Raw genomic sequence first — 12,100 nt, 5'->3', positions numbered from 1 at the left:
TAGGCCAACATACTTTGTTTTTAATCTTTTATGTGTTTTTATACAAAAAAATGTAGGTTCTTTTCCTTGTGTTCTTAAAACACCAGTATGGGCAAGGGATGCAAATAACAAAGATGCTTTTTATAACATTATTTCCCTGCTTAGAAAAAAAAAAATCATTCAAATAGTATTTAAAGAGTCCAAAATGAAATAATTTCATTTTCTTTTCTAAAAGCATATAAAAGGCCCCTGCCTATTGATTCCATCATTCAAGTCCAGTGGTGCTGTGTTATTTCCTCTTCAATGACCCAGGGGTTCACTGTTACAGAAAGATCAGGCCAGATTTCAGTGGAAAGGTGGGAACATCAGATTAAAAACCTCTTGCCATGTAAACGTGGGCAAGAAGATACTTCCCTGAGCCAGAAGGAGGGGCAGGTGCAGCTGCCTCCCGCACCAGATCAGGGGACAGCGGAGCAACAAGACACCCCACTTTCTGCTTCCCTTTCCTGAAGATTAGGGGTGGTAAGTAAAAAAGACACACTAGCGAAGAAAGTGCAACATGTTTAGAAATACTGGTAGAAGAAATGTCTCAGGAGTAACAGAAGCAAGTGGGAGAAGCAAGCCCCCGAGAGATATCACTACCAAGTAAACAGATTTCCCACAGAGATTTCAGGTTCCCTTCCCATAGACCTGAACTAGATTAGGCATCTTGGCTACACAAGGACTAATGACCACACAATCCAGGGCCCAATTCCAACTGTGAAATCTCTTAATGCCAGTAAAAAGATTGGTGGTATTTTGTAGTCCTACAACTGGGAAGTTTTATATTTTCCCATCATAATTCCAGCAGTGGGAAGAGCAGGTCTGCATCTCTATAGACTCAGACCAAAGGGCAGTACTTGGATTGTAACCACGTTCTCACTGCAAAGTAGTTCCAAGCAGTAAGAAACTATATCCAGATTCTATGGATTCTACTGCAAGGCAGAGGAACAGCATGAAAGCAGTCAAGCTTTGTATAAAGTATGTTTCTTTGCTTTCTTTTTAATTAAGGAAGTCCAGTGTCAAAAATCTGTGAAAAAGTTTTTAAAGAGAAAGGGCCAAGGACCCTGCCAAAGCCTTTTGCTCACTATAGCTACTGTAGTACCTGTACCTTCAGATTCTAAGCGGTGGCACGACAGCCTCTGCCTTCAAAGGCCCTGCTTCTGTGCTGCATCTCATGTTTATCTCTAGAGGACAAGCAAAATGGGGAACAGAGGGAAGGGATGTAAATTGAAAGCAAAAGCAAAACTAAGGGTGAGATGAGACGAGCAGAGGCTGCATAAGAAATCTGGCTGAGTCTGCTTTGGTTTGGGGGGGGGGGGGCTAGAAAAGGCGGGCCGTTCAGAGTGCAATCACAATCACATTGGCAGTAAGTGATCATCCCTTTCTTCTGACTCCTCCCCCAGCTGGTCATCCCCCACACCACGGTAAGCAGCAGGCACATTTCGGGGTTTAGAACGGCACACAAAGTCACAACCATCCTGTATGGGGAGAAAAAAATGAAGGTGTGAATTCACAATAGCTTTTAAGTAAGGTACATTCATGGATGGTTTATGAATTTCGCAAGCAGTAGTTCTCTCTAGGACTGAAGAGAATAGCTCAAGAATTGGCTCAAACTGAATTAAACAGAAATGGACAAAATTCCAATTAACAAATCCCTAGGTCTATGCTTCTTACTACTCAGGACTTAGATGACTGACCATCTTGACTCGCTGAGACTTACGTGGCTTTATCAATCCTGTGTCTCAGAAGTCTTAGTCTGGGGAAACCAGGATGGCTGGCTAGTCATTCAACCTTGTAGGCAGGCTGTATGTATATAGACACTACCTGCCCCATTACTTACAGCTATCAAGTTGCCAAGATCCTGCCAGAAGGCTAAGTGTGGAAACTGCTCCATTCCTTTGGCTCCCACCACCAGTCGCTGGTAGAGAAACCCCCCGATGATATAGATAGCCACCAGTGATGCAAACCTGTCAAGGAAGAACATTTATTCTTAGAATCTAAAGGGTGGGGGCTGGGCGGTTAGCACAGTGGGTTAAGCGCACATGGCACAAAGCAGATGGACTGGCGTAGGAATCCTGGTTCGCCCCCCCCCCCCCCCCCCCGTTGCTTCACAAGCAGTGAAGCAGGTCTGCAGGTGTCTAGCTTTCCCCCTCTCTTGATTTCTCCCTGTCCTATCCAACAACAGCAATAACAGTAAGTACAACAACAAACAAGGCAACAAAAGGGAAAAAATAGCCTCCAGGAGCAGTGGATTCGTAGTGCAGGCCCCAAGCCCTAGCAATAACCCTGGAAGGAAAATAATAGCAAAGAATCTAAAGGACAGGGCTGGGGAGCCAGCATAATGGTTCTGCATAATGACTTTCATGCCTGAGGCTTGGAGGGCTCAGGTTTCAATACCTGGCATCACCATAAGCTGGAGCCAAGCAGTGTGCTGGTAAAAAACAAACAACAAAACTTAAGGACAGACTCAAGACACAATAATTTCTGTATTCATTATTAGCTATTTCCCATGCTGTGTACCATAAATATAATAAAGGAGAGTAATGTTTAATGATGTGGGGTGGGGGTGGTAGCTTCTTTGAAAAATCAAGAGTGTTGTCTGAGAAAAGCAAAAAACTCAAGGAAAAAAAGCATATGGCAGAGTATGTGATTTTTGACTTACAGTCAAGAATATTCAACATCTGCTGTAAGATCCATCTTTTCTACCCCATCCCCTCCTAATGATCTAATGGGATGACTGCCCAGCTGTGACTGGGGAGGGAAGTCAACTACAGTGCACTTGTGTGTCAGGCACTTGTGTGCCTGAGGCTACCAATTCAACCTCGCACCAAATGTACTGAAGCAGTGCTCTAACTTTTTCAACCCAATGTCACATGATATATGCAAAAACATATACCAAGCAAACCCAACAAAAACTCAAGCCCTATAGCAAAGGGGGTTGGGGTCCTTCTAGATGCAAATATTTACTGGGGACAGAACTTTAAACCTCAATTTTCTCAATTTGCAATAGTCAGGATATCAAGGTTTTCAGACTTCAATTACAGTATAATATACACAGACCCACACACATTTTTTGCATATTATACCAAATAAAAAAGGAGGTGGGATGTGGTCCAGGAGGTGGCGCAATGGATAAAGAAAGCACTGGGACTCTCAAGTATGAGATCCTGAGTTCAATCCCTGGCAGCACATATACCAGAGTTATGTCTGGTTCGCTCTCTCTTCCTATCTTTCTCATAAATAAATAAAAAGGAGGTGGGTAAGAAGAGTTGATGAGGAAAAGTACTCACGTGACAAGTAAGATAGCGCCAACACTGAGGTGGGAAATCTCTGGGGCACAGGCCAGGCTGCTGTCCATCTCAAAGAGGTAGAAACAATCTTGGACTTTACCTCGCTCTTCAGACACAGGGTTAAAATTGTCCTGATAACGAGAGGACAGAATATATTTATGGGTGAAGTGTGTTCTTTTGCTGTCTAAAAAAAGAGAAATCCACAAAATCCAAAAAACATTTCCAATGCATGCCGGGAAGTAGGTATCTATCTAAACTCAGGGAGGGAAACTGAGTGGGCTTTCCCTTTCCCATCCCTGAGACTGATCCTAGTGGTCCCCGCCCTCCCTGCAAGGACGCGCCCACCTCCAGCCAGTCTTTCCTCTCTCAGTACCCCCACTAGGATGCCTCACCGCTAGGGTGTGTCTGTTGCAGGAGATCATCACCACTGCACGGCGTTGCTCCCTGCCACAGTGGTTGTCATATTCATCACCCCCTTTATAGATCAGCATGATCCAATTACCTGAGGAGGGACAAGGAAAATGGAGCTGGGGGGAGAGGGGAAGCAGAGGCAGATCTGGGCAGTCTGGCAGGTTGGAACAGGCTTTAATGAAACTGTTTTTAATGAAAAGAACCCTTATCAGGATGAAGTTCGTAAACTGGAAATACCAAGATCAAATTCTAACAGCTTTGGGTTCACTTCGTAAGACAATTAAGAATCAAATACTCATAGAAGAATCATCTTCATTATCCACTGGCAACTGATAGTGTCAAAATAATTATGATCCATCTTAATGAAGACTACATTTTCTGAACACCTGCTAAGATCAAAAGAAGAGGTTCTACATATAATTACTACTACATAAGAAGGAGAAACGCCTGTTGAAGGTTTAGAATTAGCCACAGAAAATTTAACATGATTTTTTTTTTGAGATTGGCAGGCATTTCTTCTGCAATTAATTTATTTATTTACTTGTAAAATATCTGACTCAAAAATCACTTTAGGTGAGTAAGATAAGCATTCTTTCAATTACGCATATAAGAAAACCGAGTTAAATGGCTTGGAAGGCGATGCAGTGGATAAAGCACTGGAGTCTCAAGCATGAAATCCCGAGTTCAATCCCCAGCAGCACATGTACAGGGTGATATCTGGCTCTCTCTCTCTCTTACCATTCTCATTAATAAAATTAAAAAAAATTCCAAGTCAAAATAATGATGGAATTTTTCAAAGTTCTATTACAAGTAAGTATGGTGAGTTGGGCTACAAACCCACTCATCTGACCCCTATCCACAAACAATGTGACATTTTAATTTTATTACAGAAGCAAAAATAAATACACTGGATAATTTAGTTTAAGGGTGGGAACTAGACCACTTTCCAGAAATAGGATTTTATGTCTTTCAAGAAATATCTTGCTAACGGAGAAAGCTTTGTAGACTGGTTTGCAAAAAAAAAAAAAAAAAAAAAGCCTGACCTCTTGAAATGTAACCAGCAAAGCTTGATTAATCTGAGAAGAAATTGTAGTGATATGTATTTTTAGCTCTAGAATGAAAATACAATGTATTTGTATGAATAAAAGGACTCTAGGTTATAAATTCTAGCTAGAACCTTTTTTACATAAACTTCTCACTGATTTTAAAACAGATACTTAAGTGTCCTGTGTCTTGTTCCAGTGCTGACAGGGGACTCAGTTGGTTATGCTGTGATTTGTAGTCTCAGGTGTACCAAAACACAGTCTGGTATAGTGAAGAGACCAGGAAAGGCTGACATCCAAGATAGGTAGAGAGCTCACTTGCAACCAACTAATCAATCAACAAGGATTCTTACTTCCATTGAAAATATGAGTCTCATTGAATCTTCCTACTACAGTCTCCTTCCCAGTACTTTTGTTGATCTGCACCAGGCCGGCCCCAGAGGTGCGATTGCTGGCTTCTTGACACACCCGGAACTTGTAGATGTATGTGTCTGGGCCCTGGCCCACAGTGCTCTCAAAGCTGTAAGAAAGGAGGATGAAGAAGGATGAGGAGAATTATTATCGCTTATTATGTGCGCTTAACCCGCTGCACTACCACCCGACCCCCAGGAGAATTATCATCAACCTCTGGAAGAAGAGCCTCTCTTCTATCAACAAAAGTATGTTTACCTGACTTAAATGACGCTATGGCTAAATGTAACCATAAATAATCTTGCTGAAGTATAAGGCACACACAGCCCTGAATTGGTCATGACTAATTAGAGCACATCAACCAAGATAGCTGTTTCCAAAGTATCTACTCTCCACTATGCTAAGCTGTTTGCTACTACACTCTAATGGATAAAGGTCTATTCATGGGATACTCCCTAGTTCCTTAAAGACCATTTTCAAATTTATTTACTCAAGAGATTCCTGACACTTGTCAGGACATCTATAGGCCTAACTACATTTATTTGTTAATTATAAAGTGCTGCACACAACAGTATCAGATATAGGCATGCACACTCTTGAGTATAGATGATGTATGAAACAGTGAACTCAAAACCCCCAGCATAGCACACATGGCTAAAGGAATAAGAAGTCACCCAGGACTCAATTCCTCTGCAAGACCACATCCTAAATTGCTGTGGCAGTGAAAAAGAGAAGCAGTGTTGGAAAATAAACATATTCTGTGATGGCTACAAAACTGTCATATTTCTCAGAATATACCAGCACTGTTAACAGTTATTGTTTGATATTATCAAGGCTCAGATTAGAATAATTTCCCAGGAGTTCATTATAATACACGTCTTCCTTCAATACTCAGCTGTTAACGTCGAAAGTATGTGGAAAAAGTACTTTCATGAAGTTACTTGCTTAAGCCTTCTCAGGTTCTTCTTTACCTTTTGTTAAACAGTGGCTTCAGTCTCTTCACCAGAGCCAGTTCATTCTCGGACTCTTTCCCCTTGTCCCCTACCAAGTCACATGTTTTTTCTTCTGCCTGCCACGATTCCCTCACCGCTACAGCCAAGAGTAGCAGCAGCAGAAGTCTGCTCCGCCAGAAGTTGTAGATAGGGAACATCCTTTTGGGAAAGGAGGGGAGAACCAAGAGAGGAAAAAAAAAAAAAAGATAAATACATATAAGCTTACAATGAATGATATTTCCATTATGCAGGAAGCATGGAATTCCTTAGCATGTGCAGCAAATACGTTTTAATATCTGTGCTAAGAACACCCACATCAGGGAACATCTATACATAACTTTCAGTCTAATTCGTACGTAAATCATTTTTAACTCCTAGATCAGAAGAGATACAGAGTGGCCTGGGAGGTGTTGCAGTGAATAAACTAATCTAAAAACAAAACAAATAAAAATAAGGGGAGGGGGAGAGAAAAAAGAATTACTGAAGTGTGGGTGGAAACACAATTGCCTCTTCACTGTGAAAAGATTAAAAGTTTCTTATTTGAAGTTTAACACTACTTTATAAATACTGACTAACCCAAATTACAACTTAATACCTGATCAGATTTAGTTGGAAAATAAGATAGATGTAAAATGGAAAAAGATGCTTGAGGAGCAAGGCTGTGGCACACTCAGTTGAGTGCACGTTATCAAGCACAAGGACTTTGGTTCAAGCCTCCAGTCCCCACTTGTAGTGGGAAATCTTCACGAGTGAAGTAGTATTGCTGGTGCCTCACTTTCTCTTCCTCCTTACCCTTTCAATTTATGTGTTTATTCAGCTAAGTAAGAGAAAGATACTTGACTACTTTGGGCCCTGACTTCTTTAAATTTTCTTTATTTATTAGCTAGAAAAAGGTAGAAAGCGAGAGGGAAGGAGGAAAGAGAGAGAGAGAAAGAGAGAAACAGAGAGACAGAGAGAGGGAGAGAGAGAAAGAGACACCTGCAGCCCTGCCTCACCACTCAAAAAGCTTTCCCCCTGCAGGTGGGGACTGGGGGCTTGAACCTGGGTCCTTGCGCATTATAACATATGCACTCACCAGGTGCGCCACTACCTGGCCCCAGCCCTAACTTCTCATTAAGAAGCATTCAGTAGTTTTTTGTTTATATCCTGCATAAGATTGCTGGATAGAAACATAGTAATATCACTTACTTCACATTTATTGTGCAAGCGCAAGGACCGGCATAAGGATACCGGTTCAAGCCCCCGGCTCCCCACCTGCAGGGGTCACTTCACAGGTGGCGAAGCAAATCTGCAAGTGTCTATCTTTCTCTCCCCCCTGTCTTTCCCTCCTCTCTCCATTTCTCTCTGTCCTATTCAACAACAATGACATCAAGAACAACAATAGCTACAACAATAAAACAAGGGCAAAAAAAAAAAAAAAAAAAAAACTTCACATTTATTGTGGCCCAGGAGATGGCACAATGGATAAAGCCTTGGTATTGAAAGCACAAGGTTCTGAATTTGATCCTCAGCATCAAACTGTCAGCGATACTTTGGTGTTTTCTCTCTCTCATAATCTCCTGTTGTTTGTCCCAAGAATGGAAGGCAGCTATGCTCACCACTATACCACCAATTCCACTGTACCAAGAATAGAAACAGTTCTCTTTCCTATACTCACTTAATTTTCTCTAATTCACTTTCATATTCAAGACACACTGATTTTCCCTTGCTGGGACTCACTAATCCTTTAGGTCATTGCTATTTGTTAGTTTAATAGCAGCCCCTTTAATTTTCCTGCTAGATTTAATTCTTTCGAGTATTTCTCTTTATATACTTCATAAGTCTAAACCAGTGCATACACACACACACACACACACACACACACACACACACACATATATTAATAAGAAAGAGGGTGGGGAGCAAGGGTGAACATACCAGAGCATCATTCTGGCATAGGTATTGTCAGGGTCTCAACTCAAGACCTTACACTTCAGTATACAACACAATCTACCTCCCTAAATAACCTTTATTCCTTTTCACGCTGATCCACTCGCCCCCAATCAGACTCTTAGAACATCAAGGTGAAACACGGGGAAATGGAAGCTCTGTGCCCTGAATGAATTTTCTTTACTCTCTTGAACAAACTTCTGCTTCCCTTTGTTTCTCACACTCCCAGCAGGCAGCAAATGCCTGGGAAGTTGTCTCCTTGACTTTGTGTCTGACAAACAATTCACTACATTACTTTCTGTACGCACAATAATTACAGTAGGTCATAAGGTGTGGAGCTCCCACTACCAATTTAAGGCACTCAAACCAAAGGAAGTACAGAGTGCTTGCCCTCTACCAGGCAATGCTGTAAGGACATAACATGCTTTCACTCTCACAATACAATGATCCGCCCAATTTTAGAGCCAAGAAACTGAGACCAAGCCAGTAGAGCTCCTGGTCTCTACATCAAACCACTACTTGTGCATCTCCTTTCTGGTCACATTTTAGGGTGCTGAAAGTCTGCTGTCCAAACTTTGCTTTCTTTTTAACAAACCTAGAAATAAAGGGAAGTGACTGGTCACAGAGATGACTGCAGAGGAGGTAGGTGGAAGAAGTCAGACCTCAAATTCCCATCTTCCCTAAATGGAACTCATTGCTCAACAACACTTGACCAACTGAGTCAATAAGGGATGGGAAGCCTTTTACTAGACTGACTTAACATGCCATTTTCTTATATGCTCTCATGACTTAACTTGGCCTCTAAGTGAGTTCCTTATCTGTTAAGGGTTGATTTCTTTCCCCAAATTAGAACAAAGACCCTCGCAGAAGAGTAGAGCCGCTTTCATTTGCTTATCAGTGGACACCGGGAGGATGAGAACAAACCCCCTTTCTCTTTCCTGCTTAAGTGTATAGCGTGTCTGTGCTCCTTTTTGACTCAGTGGCATATGTTCTGACATGCTTTTTAGATTATGCTATCTTCACACCCCAGAAAAATATGTTTCTGCCCACTTTACAGATGAGGAAACTGTACAACTGCTCATATACTGACTTGTCATATAACAAGTAACAAGCTCGTGTGAAGTTAGTGAGGGCAACATGTATCACATGTGGCACAGAGGTTTTTGCTAGACAACATCTGAGGAAAAGTATGCAGGCAAGAGCAGGATAGTCAGTCACCTTAAGTTACTTAAGATGCAAAGATTCGTTCAGATGTTTTGGAAATAAGAGGCAGGATTTTTTTTTTTTAAACCAGAGCACTGCTCAGCTCTGGCTTGTGGCGGTGCAGGGACATCGAAGGCCCAGGTATGAGAGTCTCTTTGCATAACCATTATGGTATCTCCCCACCCAGTCTTTATCATCTTGATAGATTCGTATCAAGTTTCTTATTCTATTCCTTTCGTTCCTTTTCTTCCCCCCCCCCAGAGCACTGACCAACTGGTTTATGGTGGTGCTGGCGATTGAATGTAGGACCTCAAGAGCCTCAGGCATGAAATCTGTTTACATAATCATAATGCTATCTCTCCGGCCCTCCAACTTTCTTATTCTATAACAGATCTATTGGATAATGGCAGGGAAAATTTCCTTTCTTGGGATGGCCCAAGATGAAGCCAGGCATCAGGAAGCTAGGCTGGGGAAGACAGCGCAGCCCGGGAGCACACAGACTCTCACACTTGACATCCCAGGTACCACTCCCCCACCCCCAGCTGAGTAGAGCTCTGGTCCTTTTTCTCATGGTAGGAAGGTCAGAAAAAAGAAAGAAGGGGCTGGGGTGACAGCATCATGGTACTGCAAAAGACTCTCATGCCTGAGGCTCTGAGATCTCTGAACAGTGCTCTGGTTTTTCTCTCACTTAAAATAAATAATAATAATAATAATAATAAAGGAATGGAATTGGGCTCATTTGAAACCACTGGGCTTCTGCAGCCCTCACTTCTTCACCCCCTTTCGAGATGAATACGGGGTTTGTTCCCCTTTTCGACGGCGAGTCCACTTTCGACCCGTCCCAGGCGAGTCTGCGGGTCCCTCGGGTGCCGCCCCCCGGGAACCGACAGTCCCCCCACTGGTGACGTCTCTTCCCTCCCAACTCGCCATCGTCCTCGCACCTCCTCCGGAGCTCTAGAAAATCCTCCTTTAGCCTGGTCACCCCACGTTCCAACTTTTTAGGGTCCTGGTCTCCAAAACGATGCTCAACACCCCCCCCCCCCACACACACACACATGCAAACACACGAGGCTTCTGCAAGCGGCTGTCTGACATCGCTAATGAAGCCTGTGCCTTGGGGCTTACCCTTTGCAAACACCACCTCTGATTTCCCCCCGACCCCCATCTGTTCAAGGACTCTACTCTCGGGCTCCCTCCGCTGGTTTCTGGTTCGAGCCCCTGGTAGGGGAGAGACTCAGCTCCATGGCCTCGGGTTTCCAAGGTATGTGCACGCCCCGCACACTCACCTGTCCCGGGCGAGGACCGGGGCCAGTGCTCGGGGGCCCCGCGGGAAGCGGTGTCAGGGGCCAGGCGACAGGGCGAGGCGCACAGCCCGGTCCCAGAGCGCGTGTCCGAGCACTGGGCTCCCCACGACGCCTCGCTGTGCAGCGCTCTGGGAACCGGAAACAGGAAGCACCGGGCATCTGTCCCTCCCACCAGACCCCGCGGCATGTGACCACAGCACCATTTCACTCTGTCCCCTTCCCAGGCTCCCGAGAGTCCTGGATGCTGATTGGCCAGTCCCAGACCCCTCTATTCCAATCATCAAGGAGAATTTCAAGTTTGGTTCCACCTCTTTGGCTCTCGCTTGGGGTGCACACTCGTGCCTCTGTTGGGCGCCCCCACCCGACTCCGACTCCCTTGTCACGCGGGGTTACGCGCGGGGCCCACGGACGGGCGGAAACGGAAATGACACACGTCTCTACGACTAAGTGGGAATTGTAGTTCTCACGCTTGGTCGCGGCCTCCTGCTGCCTCCCCAAGGTCATCAGCCTCCTGCGAGGGTCGCTGTTTCGCCGTCTGCAGGCCTGAGTCTCAGGATGACTGTGGAGAGCAACCGGGCTGTGATCGTCCGGTTAGCACCTTTGTTCTCATTCTCTTTCCATAGTGCGGCTCCACGGGGCACCTGGCTATTGTTAACATTTATCATTCCTCGCCGTGCTCATTCATCAAAGGCTGCTTCTGCAATCCCTGCTCACTCCACTGTGCTGTTCCTGGACCGGGCAACTCCGTGCCGGTCTTTGTGCCTTTGCTCTTTGCTGCTAAGACGCTTTGCAGTTCCCCATTTGTCTTGCTTAATTAGCCGCTCCTTGAAGTCCTACTCCTTAGATTTGGCTAATGAACTCTTGAACTTCCGGTGATTGCCTGCTGTCACCCGCCTCACAATTGGCCTCCCGTTATTACTAATGAGCTCCTTGTTTGTGGCTCCTTCCAAGCTTGAATTTGCTTTCAATCGACCTTGACTTTGAAATTGCTCTTCTCTACCTCTCCCTTATCCTGTTTACGGACAGGGACTGGATTTTGTGTGTGTGATTTAATATTGATTTACAAAATTACAAGGTAACGGGGTACAGTTCCATACCATTCCCACCACTAGAATTCTGTATCGCGATTCCCTCCATTGGAAACTGCAGTAGTTGTCCCAAGTTCACAAATATGAGTTGAGTATAATTTTTTTTCTTTTTTTAAAAAAAATATTTCATTTATTCCCTTTTGTTGCCCTTATTGCTTTATTGTTGTAGTTATTATTGTTGTTATTGATGTCATTGTTGTTGGATAGAACAGAGAGAAATGGAGAGAGGAGGGGAGACACAGAGGGGGAGAGAAAGACACCTGAAGATCTGCTTCACCACTTGTGAAGTGACTCCCCTGCACGTGGGGAGCCAGGGCTCCAACCTGCATCCCTAGGCGGGTCCTTGCGCTTTGCATCACATGCGCTTAACCCACTGCACTACCGCCTGACTCCCTGACTCCCGAGAAT

General features: G+C 44.2%; 1 protein-coding gene and 1 long non-coding RNA gene across 3 annotated transcripts in view; one reads left to right on the top strand and one right to left on the bottom strand.

Moving 5' to 3' along the window:
- Positions 1–12,100, top strand: part of LOC132538121 (uncharacterized) — a 350,189-nt gene that overhangs the window by 279,798 nt on the left and 58,291 nt on the right. The window lies entirely within an intron of this gene.
- M6PR (mannose-6-phosphate receptor, cation dependent) lies at positions 14–10,757 on the bottom strand. Of its 2 annotated transcripts, XM_007537631.3 has the most exons (7): positions 10,587–10,753; positions 6,148–6,327; positions 5,119–5,285; positions 3,704–3,813; positions 3,312–3,442; positions 1,862–1,988; positions 1,241–1,499 (listed from the first exon to the last, which is right to left on the bottom strand). In XM_007537631.3, exons 2-7 carry the CDS (start codon positions 6,324–6,326, stop codon positions 1,377–1,379), a joined length of 837 nt encoding a protein of 278 aa, XP_007537693.1. In that variant the 5' UTR covers position 6,327; positions 10,587–10,753; the 3' UTR covers positions 1,241–1,376. The 2 variants fall into 2 exon arrangements, with proteins under 2 accessions (XP_060046095.1, XP_007537693.1); XM_060190112.1 differs by lacking the exon at positions 1,862–1,988 and having other exon boundaries at positions 14–1,499; positions 10,587–10,757.

Source organism: Erinaceus europaeus, chromosome 4 (genome assembly GCF_950295315.1).
Source record: "Erinaceus europaeus chromosome 4, mEriEur2.1, whole genome shotgun sequence".
NCBI classification, from domain to species: domain Eukaryota; kingdom Metazoa; phylum Chordata; class Mammalia; order Eulipotyphla; family Erinaceidae; genus Erinaceus; species Erinaceus europaeus.
This window is presented reverse-complemented; position numbering and strand designations above follow the sequence as displayed.